We start from the raw sequence: 21206 nt of genomic DNA, 5'->3' as shown, positions 1-21206 counted from the left end.
GTAACAAATACTAAGGATTAAAGCAAGAGATTGGAAGAAAATATTTGCACAAAACATAACAGACATTGTGTAGGTACTCGGTATTGTATGCAGAGACACCCCAACTGGTAAAATAACATGGCAATAAATTATCGAGTAAAGTATATAGAAATACATTTCACAGGAGATAAAATATTCTCAATAAAAATATGAAATATTTATTATCTGCTATTTGGAAAATATATGCAAATTAAAAATAATACATTTGACTTATTAATTTAGCCAGAAATGAGTGGGAAAATCAGAATATAAGATTTATCTATGCTTTAGCTACTAGGACTAGATGGAAAGAATACAAATGAAAAAACATATTGTGTACGTGGATGGCCCTAGCAGGCAGTATATTAAGCGAAATAAGTCAAACACAGAAAGACAAATACCACATGATTTCACTTGCATGTGGAATCTAGAAAACCAAACAGATGAAAAAACAAAAACAAAACAGAAACATACTCATAAATACAGAGAGCAAACTGGTGGTGCCAGAAGCATGGGAGGTGCTGGGATGGAAGAAGTGGGTGAAGGGGATTAAGATCTACAAACTTCTAGTTATGAAATAAACAAGCCACGGGAATGTAAAGGACAGCATAGAGGATGGAGTCAATAACACTGTAATAACATTGTACAGTGACAGATGGTAACTACACTTATTGTGGTGAGCATTGTAATGTATATAAATGTCAAGTCACTATGTTGCACACCTGAAACGAATATGATATTTCCTGTACTATGGTTCAATTAAAAATACAAATTTAAAAACCCTTATGCTGTGCTCACGCTGTTATCCATGGTATGTATAGGTATCTAGATATCAACAAAAAGGAGAAAATGTCTATAGCACTCTAAGTTTTGGCAAAGGGCAATTAATAACTTGACAAATTTTCCAACTAAACAACAACAAATATACACCGACAGGATGGAATGTTCCTCTTTTCAGATGAGTTGACACTATTATAATTTTGATTCTTTAGGGAACAAGTTGTAAAGAGTTTCATCTTCTAGAGTTCTCCATTTTCTAAGGGAGAAAATATTTCATTTCACCACCCTAACCTTTTATTTAAAAATTCCAATTCTTAAGGAAAATATCGAAGTTGAACGAATTCACAGTTAACAAAGTATTCCACAAAATTCAAAGTGGCCTAACTTATAACCTATACTTCAGCAATAAACTAAGTTTGAACTATACAAAATAGAAGCAAAAGAACGAATGTCAAGAATTATTTCCAACCACTCAGACACTCCCTATATATAATATTCACTGTAAAAGCAAGACAAAAAATTAGAACATAAATTAAGTCATACTTGAAATAAACCAAGGGACATGCCAAGGCATGGGAAGAAAGACGTAAGAAAACATGGTAAATGGTCATCACAGGACATCACATGCCGCCAGAGTCATGTTTTGAGCCTGAATTATGTTGTCACTTGCACAATGATTTTTAATTCTGATTTTTAGTATCAATGTTATTCTAAGATGTTGGATGGTGTAGACATGTGTTTAAGTTGACTTAGGTGAGACCCAGCAGAACATTCTACACTTTTGTCTACATCTAGTAAGTGCTGCTTCATGATGACTTAATCCTCCCCTCCCTGCCGTCAGTCAAGTGACTGGCATTTTTAGTACTTAAAGTAGACATTCACAAGATAAATATGCCCATGTTAGCCCTTGGTGTCTTTGCTTGGCGATGTCAGGTTAAACAAGAAGTATGTTCTCAATAGAGAACCAATCTGGTTACTTTCTCAACCCAAGGATCCCCTCTTAACTCAGATACCACATTCAAGGTTGTTTATTAAATGTAATTAATGTAAATAAATTATAATAGAAGAGCTGCAGGAGATTCAAAGATTGAAAAATCCAGAAATCACAATCCCTGCCCTCAACTAAGTCTGTAAGTTATGGGGAAAAACAAGCAGGTACAGAAATAATACAAGGGAAAGAACGGGCCAGAAAAAGACAGAAGAGCCCAGTAGGAGCTCCCACACCAGGCAGAGGCCACGTACTACAAAAAGCACTGCTGCAGGAAGAAGAGAAGAACAGACACTGACCACTGAGCAAATGTGCCTCAAACTGGGTCTGTAACAGAACCCAAGGCAAATCTGTCAAGCACCCTCCTGGGCCAGAATCCTCAGATTCTTAAAATTTACTTTTAAAAAGTTGTGATATAAAGCTCATGATTTTCAGAGCTCTAAATTTATTTTCTTTTACTACATATTAAGATATTAATTAACTTTGGGCAATGGCACATCGAATGAAATGCAAACCGACTTCCTTCTCTGTTCTTTGCTATCTATTTTAGTCATTAAATGAAGGAGTGATTTTCTTGATCTCTCTTTGTCAACACGTGTGCTTACACACTGGACAGGCAGAAAGACACAGACACACACGCACACACATACACACACACACACACACACACGTGTGAAAGATCGGCCGATTTTTAATTAGACAGACCGAAAGATTTTCCTTTGTTAAAAAGAGGTCCTTTGTCTTATCACCAAAGCCAGCCTCATAGCTTCTATTCTTGCATGTTTCACAAGAATGGGAAACTCTCTGACCTTAGACTAAGCTGGAGGACTGATTCTATGATCTCACACTTTGTGGCACTTCCTCTTTCCTGATATTTACTGTATTCTATTGTTAATTGTTTTACTGCCTATCCTGTCTGCTCGCCCATAAGTTCCAGGGGGTCAGGGGCTATACCTGCTGTGTTTGCCATGTACCCCCAAGTGCCCAGCATATAGCATCATATTGTCCTAGGAATTTATCAGACTCTTCTTTAGGTGACTAATACTTCCTGCAATGACCGGACTCAGAATCAGTAGGTTTAAAAGTGCTTTTCCCTTTGAAGAACAATAATTATTCCCAATTTCAATGAATAAGATAATATATTTTCCTGTTCATAGTTCTCTCTCTCTCATCCTTTTGTATGGTCATTTAATTTAAAAAAAAATTTTTTTAAGAGAGCATGTGTGCATGCCCATGCAAGACTGGGAGAGGGGCAGAGGGAGCAGAGGGATTGAGAGAGAGAGAATCTTTTTTCCTTTTATTATTTTTTTTTTAATTTTTTTTTCAACGTTTATTTATTTTTGGGACAGAGAGAGACAGAGCATGAACGGGGGAGGGGCAGAGAGAGAGGGAGACACAGAATCGGAAACAGGCTCCAGGCTCTGAGCCATCAGCCCAGAGCCTGACGCGGGGCTCGAACTCACGGACCGCGAGATCGTGACCTGGCTGAAGTCGGACGCTTAACCGACTGCGCCACCCAGGCGCCCCTCTTTTTTCCTTTTAATTTTATAAACGTTTATTTATTTTTGAGAGACAGAGAGAAACAGAACATGAGCAGGGGAGGGACAGAAAGAGAGGGAGACACAGAATGCCAAGCAGGCTCCAGGCTCTGAGCTGTCAGCACAGAGCCCAATGGGGGGCTTGAACCCATGAATCATGAAATCATAACCTGAGCCAGTCAGACACTTAACCAACTGAGTCATCCAGGCACCGAGAGAGAGAAAGAGAGAGAATCTTAGGCAGGCTCCATGCTCAGCACAGAGTCCAATGTGGGGCTTGATTCTACAACCCTGGGATCATGACCTGCACCGAAATCAAGAGTCAGATGCTCAACGGGCTGAGCCACCCAGGTGCCCCTGTATGGTCATTTAAAGTTAGCAGACAGTACCTCAAAGCTTTCTCTGACCTAAAACTTCTTGGAACCTTCTTATTCTCCTAGAAAGTTTTCTGATTCCTATAAATTCACTGATTTCCCCCCTGTGACTATTCAAGGAATTTGGCATTTCTCACCCAGCTAATAAAAGGCCAAGTCAGAATCATCACTCTCTTTCCAGCAATCTGGGGCAGACGCCAGCCAAAGAATTTGGGGCAGGCTCTCTTGGCCACACCAGGATTTTGCTATGAAAGATTAGGGGTGAGTGTCATTATATGAAGCCTGCCAGGCGGCCCCCTGGTTTTCATTAACTTCTTGCTAATTTGAAAAATCTCAATAGGCTTGGTCACCAGCAAAAGCATAAGAGTTTGGGTCTGTGGTTCTCAAACTATAACATGTATAAAAATCAGGTGGGGGAGTTTTTTGAAAATATCAGTTCATAGGCTCCACTCTTAAATATTCTGTTCCAATAGATATCAAATGTGGGCCTGGACTCTCTGTCTTCTATTTTGTTGTTTGGTTGGGGGGGGGTGTTGTTTTTAGAGATCCCAGGTAATTCTGGTGATTATCATCTACAGGCTACATGTTGAGAGTCACTGGACTGTTCTGGGGTTTTTCAAAGGCACAGAAAAATGAGAAAGGGAAGAAGGAAGAAAAAAGAGAGAAAACGTAGCTTAATATCCATTCAACAATATTACAGCCCTGAATTACAGCAAAGACTAGCATGCATTCCACTTCTGTTCTGGGTCCAGACAGAAAAGGGCTTCCCGTTAGCTGTGGCGTCAGAGGTTACTTCTCTACCAGGTACCACCACTCCACCCATCCCGGCCCTCCTTCACCAGGCTCCTAACCTTCCTGGGATTAAGGCTACTTTACCTTCCTGCTGCCCGGCCAGCCATTCTAAATCTTTAAGGGCCTTGGAAAAAATGCCAACTTTCTGGGCTCCACTCAGCAGGGCAACCGTCTGGGCCAGAAAGACACAAGCGAGGCCCTTCCAGAGAAAAACATTCCCTTCCGTACAACAGTTGTGGATGATGTGATACTCTGATCCCTTTAGGACCAAGGCCCTCATTCTCCCAGTTGCCAGAAATGTTGACTACCGAAGGCTCACAGCTCTAGGAACTGCCCTTGACTGAAGGAAAACTGCTCGCTCCAAGACGGCACCTTCTGCCTAGTGTGGCCTGCAACCAATGACCTGTTTAGGCAGGGAATTCCGATGACCAGCTCGTGTGCTGGCAGAGCAATTCTGAAGGGCCATTCCAGCTCCAAGGCTGGGCCCACCACTGTACCTGCACGGCGGTTCAGTTCCTCCCTCTGCATAATCCTGCTGCTCTCTCTCCCTGACAAGTGCTGTTCCCACAGCACCTCTCAATAAACCCCCTGTACGCAAATCTCACAGTCTATTTTCAGGAAACGTGAACTAAGAGAGTGAAGTTGCCTTTTTCAGTCAGGTAGCGACAGCACAGGGGAGTGGGCGTCTGTACCTTACTTCTAGAGAAATCGGGTGGTCACTTAATTTCTCCAAGAGTGTCCCTCCTCATGTATAGACCTCAAATACAGATAACAAAAATAATACTTTTTGCCAGGCTTTTATGAGAAGGAAAAGAGGAAATATATATGAGAGTATTTTGTAACTAATGAAGAGCTGTATGTATTATCAGCTAGGCCCTGGTTTACCATGCAGTAATCAGGGAAGGCAGGAGGGATTTACCGACATGATATGATTCAGCTTACACACTGTCTCCTACTTTCTCAAATCAACAGATCTGTGTCACTAATCAATACACCTGGGCACATAATAAAAAAAATTAGAAGTAAAACCAGGTGACACATGCGTTGCTGCAATCCTGAAACTGAAACAGAAGACAGAATAATACTCTGTTTATTGGAAACACTCTGTTTCCATATGAAGATAGCAACAGAGCAATTTCCACTACTCTGTAAAGTCGGAATTCACATTTTTGCCCAGTAAGTTACGCAATGAATAATGGAGTATCACTTTACATCCTCCAGCAGAGAAACAAGTAAAACAGCTGGGTATACAAAATGAGGAATACTTTTCCAGGCCACTTAGTATTTTCTGCATTACCTGGATACTGTAGCCACTGAAAAGAAACAACAAAACAAAACAGTACACAAATCAAGTTGAAAACACTGAGTTAGCTCAAGGAGGATAATAAGAAATTACCAATTCTAAAACTATGCTTTATGTTAAAAGTTACCAAATTATTGAATGTTACCAAGAACTTACATGAGATATACAAATAATGTCTAGTATTTACAGATGTAGAAGGTGTGGTTAACAATGACTTCATCTGACAGATGGTTTTATTATCAGCAAAAGTCACGGAATGGTTAAAACTGGAAGGAAGCTGACAGACCTATGAAAGCCCCCAGCCCCAGTGATTCTCTGCTCGCAGAGAAACCACAATCAAAATGAAGAAGCAAGACAGACCCACGTAAAATATTAACCCAAACTCTTCCCTTTCTTATTATTTGAGCACTGAATGAAGTACAGACAGGTATACAGGGATTCAGACCAAGGGGTAAACATGTGGGCTAGATCAATCCAGAAGGCTTCATGTCAGTCCCATATAATGAGAAGCTATAAATACCTTGATTTCCTGTTAAATCTGAAGAAATGCTGAATGAAACATTTCCTTCATGCATGGAGAAAATATTTTAAAACTTCAAACTTAGCGTTTGCTGATTCAGTTTAGGTAGAATAATAATTCAGTGTTTACAATCTTTAAATAGTCCAAAGTGAGGCTTGTAAGGAGCAGATAATTAGACCTTGATTCCTGAACAAAAATCATAGTCTTAATCCAACTCGTGAAACAATGAGAATGGTGAAGAGCTGAGGCCAGGTTTTGAGGGGAAGGAGGGAGTTGGGGTTGTTTATCAAAAATACCCTTATCAAGACCAAAGGAATCTACCTGAATGCTGAAAACAGAAAACAAGCCCTGTGGGGCACTTGGTGGCTCAGGCGGTTAAGTGTCCAACTTTGGCTCAGGTCATGATCTCACAGTTTGTAAGTTTGGGCCCCACGTAGGGCTCTGTGCTAACAGCTAGAAGCCTGGAATCTGCTTCGGATTCTGTGTCTCCTTCTCTCTGCCCCTCCCCTGCCTGTGCTCTGTCTCTCTCTCTCAAAAATTAATAAACATTAAAAATAAAAAGAAAGAAAACAGGCCCTAATCCCTAGAAGTACGAGCCATTTTGCTCAGTTAAAGTCAAGAGGACAGGGACACTGCCGGCCAGCTTCACTTAATAAGATTCTGGAAGTTAGAGACAAGAGGGGCAGGTAAGCTTCAGGGTGAAACCAGAACAAAACAGGCCCTAGAAGGCAGACCACAAAACAGGAGTGTAAGACTTGAGTTATGCACCTGCCTGAATTTGTTAGTAATTCTTGTACCATTGGACCCTGCTCTGTAGATTAATACCCCCGGGCCAGCCTTTCTATTTCCCCTTTCTATTTCAGCCTTTCTAGTATCCCCAGAGGAATACTACAGATTTTTAGCAACAGATCATTGACTGCCTCTAAGAAACACAAAGCAGTGAACATTCAGTGTCTAGGGAGAGTAGTAACCAAGGCAGCTCGGAAGACGTCGTTGTGGAAGCTCTGGGAACTTTCAGCGAGAGTGAGTCTTCATAAAAGTGTTTTAATTCCCAGGAGAAATTTTCTGATTATTCTAGGTCTATTCCTAGATCAACCAGATATTCCTTGGGGTGAACCAAGGGGGAGGGGTGCCATGCAGCACAACAGAGCCTCTGAGGGCCCATCTTATATATCGGGCTAACCCTGAATGAGGAACAATTGTTGGCGTCAAGACAGTGACTCCAGTTTGAGTTTGCCACAGTGTCTGAGACTTCATTCGTTCACTCATTCATTCATTCATTCTTGGAGATACCATAGCAAAGCAGTGTGGTTCAGAATGTAAGTTCTGGAGCTAAGCGCTTGGGATCAATTCCTACCTCTCTCAATTACTAACATTACACTTCATTCACCTGTCAAAAGCAGTCAATTATAGCACCCATCTCACAGGATTTCAGTGAGGAGGAAAAGACCGAGTTCATATAATGAGCCTAGAATTGTGCCTGGCACCGATAAGCATTTTAGCTATTGTTGTTGTTTTTTTTTTTTTGTTATTAATTAATTAATTCATTCAAAAACTTAATGAGCGCTGATTATGTGTCAAGCACTGAATGAGGCCCTCATTTAGCACACCTATTCTTTTACTTACATCCCACTCCTAGTCATTAACTAGGAATGTAGGAGTCATCCTAAACTCCTTCCTCTCACTGCCCACCTCTAAAGATGTAGCCAAGTTCTGCCTATTAAACACGTCAACTCCTTCCCTCTTTTCCACTCCTCACCATCACTGCCTGACTCAAGCCTTCTCCAATTTCTCTTCTCAAATATTATAGTAATCTCCTGTGTGTGCCCTAAGGCTAGAGTTGTGTTCATCCAATCTGTTCTCCATCTTGATTCTAAACTGTCTTTCCAAAACACATATCTGACGATATCATTCACCTGCTGAAGTCTTCCATAGGATAAAGTCACAGGTCCAGCATGGCACATGGGCCTTTGTGATGCGGCCCAATCTGTCTCCCCAGCTCTCACTCCGTGCCCACACTGACCAGGCTGGTGTTCCCTGACAACACAATATTGATCCTTCTGCTGGGCTGACTATCCCTCCACCCGCCTGAAAACTCCCCCTTTTACATTAAGGCTCATTATTCAATTAAATACTTCCTAATACCTGCCACGAGTAATGCCTGTACCAAGGCCAGGGAGTACAGTGATGAAGAACACACTCAACCCTTTCTTCCCCATAGATAAAGTTAACTTTGAGGCCCTCAAGAGAGAAAAGAAATATGGAAATTAGAGTTATCTCAAATTTAGTATTGTTTCCCTCACTAGCTGCATACCTTACAGAATTGTAGAAATTGAATAGATTTTGGCATCAAGTCCAAAAGTACCTCAGGAGATTTCAGTCTCAACAGTAAACTGTGACACAGTGGGTTTAGTCATTTTGACTTGTGCGGCAATAGTGTGTTAGAAAAGATTGATTTGAACTATAAAAAACAATGATCAGTAGGTTGCTTCAATATGGTGTTATAAAATTATAAGCCATTAATTAGCTACTCTGTTTTTACTTAAAAAAATTTTTTTAACGTTTATTTTTGAGATATAGAAACAGAGTGTGAGCAGGGGAGGGGCAGAGAGAGAGGGAGACACAGAATCCAAAGCAGGCTCCAGGCCTCTAAGCTGTCAACACAAAGCTGACATGGGGCTCAAACCCACAAACTGTGAGATCACAACCTGAGCCAAAGTTGGGTGCTTAACCAACTCAGCCACCTAGGCACCCCAGTACTTTATTTTTAAAAGGTGAGTAAGGGGCGCCTGGTTGGCTCAGTTGGTTAAGCGTCTGACTTCGGCTCAGGTCACGATCTCACAGTCTGTGAGTTCGAGCCCCGCATCAGGCTCTGGGCTGATGGCTCAGAGCCTGGAGCCTGCTTCTGATTCTGTGTCTCCCTCTCTCTCTGCCCCTCCCCAGTTCATGCTCTGTCTCTCTCTGTCCCAAAAATAAATAAACGTTAAAAAAAATTAAAAAAAAAAAAAGGTGAGTAAATTATAAGTACCTGTGATTGTCTAGGGGTAATACCAGGCTGGGTTTCTTTTTACCCACGAAATAATATGAAATATGGTTATCAAACACTTTAAAAATCATGCCTTTCCAATTAATACATTTTTAAATCATTCACTGAATGAAACGCTTACTGAATAAGCACAACAGGCTGTTGACAAAATAGGTGATTAAATTTAAAACTTTACTCATTCTTTCAGCAATGAGGAAACATCAAAAATCTGTTCATTCAAAATCTCAGATCTGCACAAACACCAGTCGTATTGGGACAGAAGCTCTACTGTCCCATAGATTGGGGCATAGATTGGTCATAGCTCCCATCTCCCTCGTTGGCTCTTCCAACCTTCCACACTAGTCTTTATGGCCCTTTTCAGTAACATCCTGTCGTATTCACAATTACATAACCAATTATGAAGAGTGTGAAGAGTGTGGCACAAAGAAGGTGCCTGAGAACTGTTTGTTGCACTGACCTCAGCTCAACTCGCCTCCAACAGAGATGCTGTCCTCTTCTCTACTAAGCATGGAGACAGTACAGTTCCTTCCCAAGAGCAATGGGACCTCTCAGCTTAAATATTTTAATTTCTCCCAGCTCCAACTGGTATCCACCGTCTTCAAAAATTTTCACGTGGCACTAACTTACTAAAGACAAACTGTCCAAATTATTTGGATTCAGAGAGTGACATTCAATCACTTTGTATAATGGCATATTTCTACCATACCATACCATTGAAAGTAATAACATACAGTTATTGAATAATGAAGTTCATTTTCTCTTGGGCCTCTGTGGCAAAGCACATGATTTCAATGGTTATCTGACATCAGCCTAGTGACCCTAGCTGGTATGCTGTACAATCAGGCACTTTAGGAAACTGAAAACTTGAACTGTTACTTCCGACACCACTAGCTCGAGTTTTACACTGAATGCATTTCGCATCTGAATCTTCCTTTACACACACCCAGAGCAAACCTCGCTTTTCAAAAGTTCATTAACAAAGACTCAACTTAAAAGAGCAGCCCTGTGACTCATCTTTGGATACCCGGGTGGAAATAACAACTCCTCCCTTGCTGAGAAACGGCTTAAACAAGTGCATGAGAACCACAGGAAGTAATAACAGATCTCAGCTAGTGTCAGCGAAGTCTAGAATTCCCACCCGGGACGGTGTGTTTCTTGAAGTCACGTTGCGACTACTTCTTGTCTTCATTCTTCTAAAAAAAAAAAAGTCTTATGTGGGCTTGGAAGGAACTATTTCAAGGCAGTATCAATTTCTTCGTATTTCCTGGCTCCTGAGTCATTATGTCAAGTTCAAGTCAAGAAGCACCCATTCGGGTGTTTTTGAGAAAGCGCAAGCTAAAACAGGGAGTGAACAGACGATCACACCCAAGTAATGTCCCCAGTAATTCAAAACAACCTCAGCCTTTCGACTTAAAACAAAAGTAGTCTTACTTAGAGACGTTGTGCCAGAAGCCATCAACAGGTATCTGAAAGAATTTCTGTGAAGCCCTAAATGCGCAGTCCCTTGCCCACCGGGAGAAAAAAAAAAAATCACTCCGATGTACATAAGAAACCCAAGGCCGTGTTTCCCGAGGCGCGAAAAGGCGGCGTGAGCACCGGGGCCAGACCCGAAATCCCTCCCCCGGGACATCCCTCGACGCCCCATCCAGCGAGGCCACCCCGACGCCCCCCCGCAGCTCTCGGCGCACAACTCAGCGGGGCGCGTCCTCGCTCCTCCTGGGGCGCTTAGGGAGGGAAAAAGAGGCACAGGGGGAAAAAACGAACCAGGTACGGGACCGAGCGTGCGAACCGAGAAGCTACGTCCTGCGCGGGCGCCGGTCCCACGCTGGGCGTCGTGAGAAGGAAGGAAACCTGCCGCGCGACTCCTGGCGGCGGGGATCCCGGCGCCTCCCGCGGCCCAGGCCGGGGTCCTCCGCGGCCCCGCGAGCACCGCGCCGCTGCCGCCGCATCAGGGCGCCGCCGACCCAGCCCCCAGCAGCGTCGGCAGCACCCACAGCTGGGGGAGCAGGCCCCGCCCCGGGACGACGGCGCCGGCCGCCCGCGCGCCCGTCCCCGCCCCGCCCGGAGTGCGAGAGCCCGGGGGGCCGGCAGCCCGGGGCCGCGCGGCTCCTGCAGCCTCACCTCGCCTGTGCGCCCGCTGACGGTCTCCGCGGCGGCCCGAGGCGCCTCACCTGCTCCCCGACCCTCCTCGCGGGGAGGGGCCCGGGGGCGCCGGACTTTCCCCAGGAATCCCCCTCGCGCCGGTGACGTTTGCCGGCCGCTGCGTTCCGCGGGGCGCGGCCGCGTGCTTGGGTTCTGAGTGTGGGTGTGGCCCCCAGCCGTGCACCTGCGGCGACCCGCGAGGCGGCGGGCCGCGAGCCTGAGCGTATAAACCGAGGTCGAGCACCGCCAACTCAGATCCCCCTTGGACTCACCCGCCTCAAGTGGGCCAGAAGCCCAGCTAGAACCCCAGCCGGCTTCATTCATTCATTCATTCATTCATTCATTCCCAAATGAGCGGCCACCCAAGGGCTGAGGACACTTACCGTGGTTAAAAATACCAAGACCGTGACTTCGAAGACCTGGCATTCCAGTGGGGAAAGACAGACACATAAAGTGTACATTACGCTAAATGGTGGTAAGTACCTTGAAAATCAGACTGAGACTTAAAAGTTAGGGAATGTTAAACACACACAGACAATACAGTGGTATTAGACTACAATCCGAAGTAAAAAGAAAATCCATGAGTTGTTGAATCCATGAGTAGTTGAATAAATAAATAAATGCTAAAGAGATCAATCTCCCCTGCAGAAGAATTCGTAAAAGTTTATGTAGATACTCGACCCTTAAGGACAAGCATAACTTCCCACTCCTTAAGTATGGCCTGCCCACAGTGACTTCTCCCAAAATATAAGGCGTAGAAAGGAGATAAAGAATAACTTCACAATGGAGACACCACCTCAGCCTGAAGATCAAGGTCCATATTCGCAGCCATAAAACATATTGATAGTATGCGCTCATGATATGATGGGATGAAAATGTCACTTTACCTCTGTGGCTTTCCTCCCCCAAGCCCATGACCCCAGTTGTTATAAGAAAAATGTGACAACAGAGGGACACCCTCCAAAATACATGGCCAATATTTCTCTGAGCTGTCCATGTCATCAGAAACAAGGAAAGTCTGAAAAACTGCTACAGTCTAGAGGAGCCTAAGGAGACATGTCACCTAAATATATACATGAGATCCTGAATGGGATCCTGGAACAGAAAAGGGCCATGAGGTGAAAAGTAAGGAAATCTGAATAAAGGATGGACTTTCATCAGCAATAGAGTATCAATATTTGTTCGTTAGTTGTGATGGTGTGCCATATGAATTAGAAGATGGTAATAATAGGAGAGGTAATAATGGGTACGAGGTTTATGAAAACACCCTATACTGTCCTTGCAATTTTTCTGTAAATCTAAAACTGTTCTAAAAAATAACGTTTATTTAAAGTAAAGCTACAGGCACCTGGGTGGCTCGGGCGGTTAAGCATCCGACTTTGGCTCAGGTCATGATCTCAGAGTCCGTGGGTTACAGTCCTGCGTCGGGGTCTGTGCTGATAGCTCGGAGCCTGGAGCCTGCTTCAGATTCTGTGTCTCCCTCTCTCCCTGCCCCTTCCCTACTCATGCTCTGTCTCTCCCTCCCTCAAAAATAAATAAACATTAAAATTTTTTTTTAAATAAAAGTAAAGCAAATTAAGAGAGATTGAACGGTGCTATAATAAACTAAAAAAAAAAAAGTTTATTTCAAAGGCTTCCAAGATAAAAAACAAAACAAAACAAAAACAGTTGAAGGAGGAAGTAATGTGGATATTTGGGTATGACCATTTCAGGCAGAGAGATTGTAGGTGTAGAGGCCCTGAGGCCGGAGCATTTTTGGCTTCTTGGATTAGTATCAAAGTGGGTAGAACAGAATGGGGGGTGGGGGGAGAGCAATGGATAGATGGGTGATGGAGCTAGGGTTGGAGAATGGAGCACGTAGGGCCTTGGTGGTCATGATAGCTTTAAAAGTTTACTCTGATTGAGAAAGGAAGACATTGAAGAATTTGTAGTAGAGGAGTGACCTGATATGGCTTTTTTTTTTTTTTAATTTGCTATTATGTTGACCAGTTAGGGGGAGAGGATGGAAGAAGGCTGACCAGTTAGGAAACCATGCTTGTTAATTTTATCTGTCAATTCCACTAGGCAATGGGGTGCCCAGGTATTGGGTAAAGATTATTCTGGATGTGTCTGTAAGAGTGTTTTAGATGAGATTAACATTTGAATCTATAGAATGGGTAAAGCAGATTACCCACCCTAATATGGGTGGGTGTCATCCAATCTGTTGAAGGCCTGAATGGAACAGCAGGCTGGGTAAGGGAGAATTGATCCTCTCTAGGCCTGTCTTTGAGCTTGGATATCAACTTTTTCCTGCCTTCAGACTTGGCCTCAAACTGGAAGTTATACCATTTGCTTTCCTGCTTTTCAGGCCTTCGGACTCAGACTGGAATTATACCACCAACTTTCCTGGGTCCCCATCTTGCCTACTGTAGATCTTGGAAGTTCTCAGCCTCTGAAATGTTTCATATATATATTTGCATACAGTTCTGTTTCACTGGACAACCCTGACTGATAAAAAACCATAGCAGTAGAGCTGGTAAGAAGTGGGTAGGTTCTGGGTATATTCCCAAAGAGAAGCTGACACGACTGGTTGATTAATTGGGTGCAGGACATGAGAGAGTAAAAGAAGTGAGTTAAGGTTTTTACTCAGAGCAATTAGAAGAAAAGAGGTTCCTTATGCTAACCAGGAAGACTGCTTGAGCAGGAAGTCGTGGGGTGGGGGGAGGAGAGGGGAGATTGCTGGGAAAGAAGAGTTACATTTTGGACACTTTAAGTTTGAGTTGTCAAGAAGGCATTTGGATAGATGTGTCTGGGATGATGATATCAATTGGGAAGTCTTTAGTGTATCGGTGGTGTGCAGGTAGAATTTAGATGTCTGCAGTCTGAGCCATGGGGCACTCCAAAGGTCAGGGATCAAGGAGGATGAAGAATCAAAAAAAGGAGAATGAAAAGGCATAATCAGTGATACAGGAGGTAGACTAACAAAGAATGGTGCTCCAGAAGCCACGTGAAAGAAAGCAATGGTTCAAGAATGAGCAAACTCTAGCAAACACTGCTAAAGTCGGTAAAATTAGAACTGAAAACTGAGCGATGGGCTTGGCCATGTGGAGGTCAATGCACACTTGATAAGAAGGATTTGGGTGGTGTGTAGTTATCAACGCATGTCTGGATTGGGCCCAGAGAGAATAAAAAAAAGAGTAAATGGAAACAGAAAAAAGAGGCAAAGGCTGGAAGGAAATATAAGGTCAAGAGGGAGATTTTTATTTTTAATTAGAAGATACACCGGTTTGTATGCTCATGGACATAAGCCAAAAAAGAAGGAACAAGTGATGATGCGGGAGACAAAAGATCATTACTGAAGCAATGTTCTTGAGCAGATGAGCAACGATGGAATCCAATGCACATGCAATGTTGGGGTTAAATTGGAGAAGATAGAATTTTTTTCTGATTGCAGGAGGAGAGGCAGAATATATGGGCACAGATGCTGGTGAATGTGGAGGCAGGAATATGTTTTCTCAGTAAAGAGGCAAAGTTATTGGTGGAGAGTGAGGAGTAGAGATGGAAGTTTGAGAAGAGGGTAGTCAGCTTGAAACATCATCCAGGGGTTGTGAGAGAGTAAGTGAACTTTGAAAATATAGTCAGATTGCTGGATAACAATAGGGTCCATTTGAAGTCACAGATCATGGATATAAAGGGAGACCAGTCAGAATAGTTACGTGTTCTGACCAGTCTCATTTGCCTACTTGGGTACAAATAATGCTAGGCAGAGGTCTAGATACAAGCAGAGTTTAGTGTTGGCCAGCTGAATAGGATGGAGGAGAGAGGGACAAGAGCATGGAGCATCTATGCAAGAGAGTAATAAGGAAGGACCGTTGCATTTAAACCAAGGAGGGAGAGAAGAGAGGACATGAATGATGGTGTTGAGGCAAAGTGTAAAGGTGTTAGGTTAATGGATTGAACGTTCCAGGTGTCAAGAAGTTGTGCAGTGAGGGGGTTAGAAAGATTCAGTTGGAAAAATGCAAGTTGGTTATGAGGGAGTGGTATCTTTGAGACTTAGATTATGAAGGGATGAAGATATTGGTAATGACAAAGTCTAGACTGACCTGGCTTTTCTGCAGCTGATGTGCCCACCTCCTTCTAGGCTTCCAGGTAGGTCTCCTATGTTTTATACATTTTTTCTGGAAAGGTTGGCTCTCACCTCCAGTCTGAACTATGAATATGGATGAGGACTCTAGCGTAAATCCAGACAAAGCAGGGAAAGCACTTGGAGAAAGGCATAGCTGCCTCATGATGCCTTGTCCTCTGTGTACACTATCTCATACCCTACTGCCATCCCAAATTTGAAGCGCTCATAAACCCATTGAATCTCAGGATTGGAAGGACATCTAGCCCCGCTACCCCCTCAGATGCAACTCCTCCATAGCCCTCAGCTAAATAAACATTTTTTTATCCCCACACCATGTACCTATCACCAGCCACCGTTTCTCTTTGCCACGCTAGTTTGTAAACTCCTTGAGGACATATGTTTCACCTGTCTTTTTGTGTGTGTGATAAAATATATGTGACTTAAAATTTACTATTGTAACCATTTGAAAGTGCAAAGTTTAGTTGCATGGGTACAGTCACACTATTGTGTGACCATCACCATCCATTTCCAGAAAATTTTATCTACCCAAACTGACAACTCTGCGCCCATTAAACACTAATTCTCCATCCCCGCCTCTCTGCAGCCCCTGGCAACCATCATTCTACCTACTGTGTGTATCATTTTGACTACTCTAGATACATCATATAAGTGAAATGGCACAATCTTTGTTCCTTTGTAACTAGCTGGCTTGTTTCACTCAGCGTAATGGTCAGGATTTATCTACGTTACAACATGTGTCAGAATCTTTTTCCTTTTCCTAAAAAAATATTTATTTATTTTAAGGGGGGAGGTGCAGAGAGAGAGAGAGAGAGAGAGAGAGAGAGAATCCCAAGCAGGCTCCATCCTGTCAGCGCAGAGCCTAATGCAGGGTTCAATCTCACAAACCGTGAGATCATGACCTGAGCTGAAGTCAAGAGTCAGATCTTAACCGACTGAGCCACCCAGGTGACCCAAATCTTTTTCCTTTTAAAGGCTGAATGCTATTTCTTTTTCAGTCTTTTGTTTCATTTTTCTGGAGTCCATACCCAGAAGTGGAGTTGCTGGATCATGTCATTCTCTGTGTAATTTTTTGCGCTATCCTCACACCATTCTTCACAGGAGCTGCGCTAGTTTACATTCATAACCAGCAATGCACAAGGGTTCTGATTTCTGCATCTCCTTGCCAACACTTGTTATCTTCTTAAACCTATCTTTGATTTCCTCTCTATGGAAATTCGTCTCTATGCTGCTAGGCACATGATGGTGTATGAGTAAATGAACAGCTGTTGTTAGCCCTGTCAAAAAAGGAAATGAGGTTAAATGAATCAGCAAGCCCCATCTTGCACATCTTGTTCTAGATCTTCACTGTCCATTATTGTAGCCACATGTAGCTATTTAAATTTAAATTAATTAAGATGAAGCAAAATTTCAAATTCAGTTCCTTAGTCTCAGTGACATTTTCAGTGCATAAGAGCCACCATAACTAATGGTTATTAGTGCCCAATGCATTCGACTGTGCAGAGTAGGAAATTAGCATGATTGCAGATGGTTCTTTGGTTACTATATTGAGCAGTGCTTTCCAGATCCTGCTAGCACCCTGTGCTTTGTCTCACAATTCATATTTGGATCAGCTTTTCCAGAATTGGACACCTTAAAATTTAAGATAAAGGTCTTTCTTTTGGGAGGGAGGGACTATGCTCCCTAAAAAGTCTGTGGCCCCTTACTACGTAAATGGCTGCTATGCAAAGTCTCAGATTTTTATGTTTTAATATTATATTTAGACTTTCAGTGATCACATGGTTCTGTCCCTTTTGATTATCTTTATGAACACAGATTTACTAAACTATTTAAATCTTTCTCTATGTGATTCAAAACTGTTCTCTACTAAACCATTGGTTTAATAAAATATTCTTAGATTCAGAATGGAGATTATGTCTCCACTTAATACTTTGCCAGTTTACTACTTTTTACCCAAAACTTAACACAATAATTAGAGACTGTCAGTAAATATTTGTTGAAAGATGAGTGAATGAATGACACAAGTGAGCACTGAGCTGAACTTTGGAGCTCAGGGCACTGAGATGACATTTTAGAGGGTGGCACCCAGGCATAATGAGATTTAGGAGATCTAGCACTGTTTGTTTGTTTGTTTGTTTGTTTGTTTTTAACAAAACATGGATTTTAAGCTAAGGTCTTTTCTTCCATTGTTCAAAAAGTAGCTTAAAATTTAATTCCTATAAGGATCTTGTGCAGTGCATGTTTATAAAGCTTCAACTCTTTTATAAGCACTCACCACCAATAAATATAATAACAAGAAAAAATAAATTCTAGATTTTTATAATGTCAACATATATGCAGGCATCTTCTGTTTGCCCCTTCACGTCTACTTTCTACCTCTCACCATCCTACGCTCTACCCTGGGTGGTTGATCTCTATGGGCTATTGCAATAGTTTCCTCTACCCTTTAACTTCTCTTGGGCTTGGCCAATAGGGAGATCTAGCAGGAGAGCAAAAGCAGCCAGATGGGGTCCAGGAATTTATTTGAAACAGAAGGGTTCTCTGTGTTCTCCACAGGTCACTGTTCTTCTAAAGTGGTCTGTTCTACATGATTCCCTCTCCTTCCTGGTTCTGAATATCTCTCCCTACTCGTGATTCTCAGACCTGGGGTATCACATATAGAATACATATAGTTTCCACTCTGCCTATGCCTTTAAATATTACCTTTCTTTATAAACCTTCACGGAATTATTCTAACTTGAATGTGCCATCTGTTTCCCGATGGGACCCTGATACAGCATCCTTTATCTGTAGCTAGACCACAGTGTCCAAATCCCTGCTCTGAAAATTTTATACCTACAGTCCTTAGAAAAATATTCCCTGATAATTTTAGCATCTCCTTATTTCAGTGCACTGGTTAGCTTTATGAAGAAACCATGTTATATGTCATATAATATACATTTTTCTCCAGCACACTCAGATTAGAAAAATACTGATTCATAAGCGAATCTTTTTGCATTTATCTTCTCTACATAAAATATTATTTATGGAAATACATATAAATAAGACTATAAAACAAGTTGGTTAATTTTTAAGATATTAAATATTTTAATATCTAATAAGCTTTAAATTACTTCTTGATATGGGAGAAAATCTATACCTCAGTACTACAAACCAGCCATCATTACTCAATATACACAGCTTACTGGAGTTTCTAACCCCTCCCCCTACACCGAATAATGGTGCCTGCCAAAAATTCATGTTGTAATCCAATCCCCAACATGATGGTGTTAGGAAGGAGGACCTTGGGAGGTGATTAGGTCATGAGGATGGAGCCCTCAAGAATGAGATTCATGTTCTTATAAAAGTGGTCCCATGGAGCTCTCTTGCCCCTTCCGTCATGTGACAACACAACAAGTAGACGGCCATCTATGAACCAGGAAGCGGGCTCTCACCAGACACCAAATCTGTTGGCACCTTGATCTTAGACTTCCCAGTCTCCAGAACTGTGACAAATCAATTTCTGCTATTGATAAGCCATAAAGTCTAGAGTATTTTTCCTAGATAGCATAAAGCCTACATGGACTAAGATACCCTTTGAAGCTCAGTGTTTAACTGTACAATTACTAGCAGACATCAGCTCATTTAAAAATATGTAAACCCCATAATGCTAATACCTATATTAAAGTTAACTGATACTTATTCATCAGTTGCAGTGTGCCAAGCACTATGCTAACATTTTCATATATTATCTTGTTTAATTTTCATCACAAATTGATGAAGTGTGTACAACCCAACCCCATTTGACAGGGGAAGAATGAGCCTTAAAGTCTCCTGTCCACTGTCACAGCACCAGCAAGCAAAGGACCCTAGATTCAAATCCTGGTGTCCAACACAAAAGTTCATGCTCTTAACCACCAATAAAGAATCCAAGAACAACATCAAAGACCACAGAAGAACCGAAAAATAAGGACTATCCAAAACAAAGGATTTCTCTTATCCTATTACCTACCCTCAAAGAGCAATGTCTAAATCTATATAAGCTTAGAAAACTTACAAAAAAAAAAATAAAAGAATGCAACAGATAACTCATAGAAAAGTAAATTTCTTATTGTCTAGTAAGCTTATTTTTCTGTGCATGGTATATAGGAGGGGTAGAAAATTAGTGGTGAAATTGTACTATTTTGGTATTAGCTCATTCTTATTCCTGCCTACAATTCGTGAAATGACATAGTTGTATTGTTTATTTTAACCCAAATTGCAATTATGTGAAAATTTTCCTCTGATACATTGCTATACCTGCAAGAGGCTTGAAGGTGAGCATGTACTGGCTGCTTTATTCATACAAATAGAACATTCTCTGTGAAAGAGAAGGGACTAAAAAATACTAGGTGTAGAGATAGTATAATTGATCTGCTTAATGACACTAAATGGTTTTTTTCTCAACTGTGATTTTGCATAACAAGTTACAAAACTATTTTAAGATGAGACTGTTACTCAATACTCACTTCTGGTAAACCCCTTTTTACACCATCCTCCTGTCCTAAGGAACTGATAAAAGTGAAACAGAAAAGCATAAACAGAATGTAGCAAATGAGCCATGCCTTTTATAGGTAATAGTTTAGTCGTAAGCCTTTAAATATTGATTTTTGAATTTGAATAATTAAATTTGTTCTCAACAAGCATGATTCTCACAAATAGACTAAACATTTTTATAATCCATATTTTGTTCATTTAGATGAATTTGTACCATCCATTTAGAAACTATGTATGTCTACACCAAAAAGCCTTACTTTGGGGCTGAGACATGGTTTTCTTCTCTTTTTCTTCATCCATTTCATCCTCTTCTTGCAGTTCCACGACTTTGTTTTACTTTTCCCTTCAACACACTCTTCAGGTAGACTGAGTCCTTCCTCAAAGATGGTTTATAGTTTCTGTGAGTGCACGGACCACAGCCGGCATCCTTCCGTGACCCTAAAGAAAATTTGAAAGTACAATCTTGGCACCACAAAAAAACAAACATGTTTCAAATGATGAAGATGTCTTAAAGATGAACATACCAAAAGTGACACTGTGAAAACAGATCAAAGTCTCAGGTGTAAATTCACAGATTCAGTGGACAGACTTCTTGCAGGTATCTACTCTTGGGATGGTGATCTTGTTGACGAGAACTTGGGGAAGCTGATCGATGTTCCTCTCAGTCCGCAGTTCCTTACCTTACTTATGTGCCCCGAGCGTGAGTAGGAATCTTTGGTAGGAGCTGACATGGCCTTGCATCACTAACTCTCAGTGTTGAAAGCAGGCCACTCTAGCTGATTTCTTTAAACCCTATTTTCTACAAGTTGGTGATGGACAAAGTTGAATTATGAAACAGGAACTATTGCCACAATTCTACATCCCTAGTCACAAAGAAACATTTACAAAACATTTAATGCCCTCATGCCAATAGGAATCTATAACTGATTACAATGCAAATGTGAGTGCTGCATATAATCTATTCATGCCCTATTTCTTTCAGGGCCCCAGGACATCATCTCTCCAACTTCAGTAGTGAGTAGACCCCTTGTCAAGGAAAAAGAATATATGATACCCAGTGTTGACAA

General features: G+C 41.8%; 1 protein-coding gene across 7 annotated transcripts in view; it reads right to left on the bottom strand.

Moving 5' to 3' along the window:
• STX11 (syntaxin 11) overlaps positions 1 to 20926 on the bottom strand; it is a 54875-nt gene extending 33949 nt beyond the window's left edge. Inside the window, exons 1-3 of one of the 7 annotated variants that reach the window (XR_003968995.1) lie at positions 20664 to 20926; positions 20397 to 20577; positions 16609 to 16901 (exon numbers count right to left, since the gene is read on the bottom strand). Coding sequence is in view for 2 of the 7 variants with exons in the window: in XM_030316515.1 (XP_030172375.1) it covers positions 20397 to 20439 (43 nt within the window). In the remaining 5 variants the exon portion in view is untranslated. Of the gene's footprint in view, positions 1 to 11123; positions 11300 to 11480; positions 11572 to 16608; positions 16902 to 20396; positions 20578 to 20663 lie in introns of those variants that run through there. The other 6 variants (XR_003968994.1, XM_030316515.1, XM_030316516.1 and 3 more) reach the window with 6 other exon arrangements.
• Between the last annotated feature and the right edge of the window lie 280 nt (positions 20927 to 21206).

Source organism: Lynx canadensis, chromosome B2 (assembly GCF_007474595.2).
Source record: "Lynx canadensis isolate LIC74 chromosome B2, mLynCan4.pri.v2, whole genome shotgun sequence".
Lineage (NCBI taxonomy): Eukaryota > Metazoa > Chordata > Mammalia > Carnivora > Felidae > Lynx > Lynx canadensis.
This window is presented reverse-complemented; position numbering and strand designations above follow the sequence as displayed.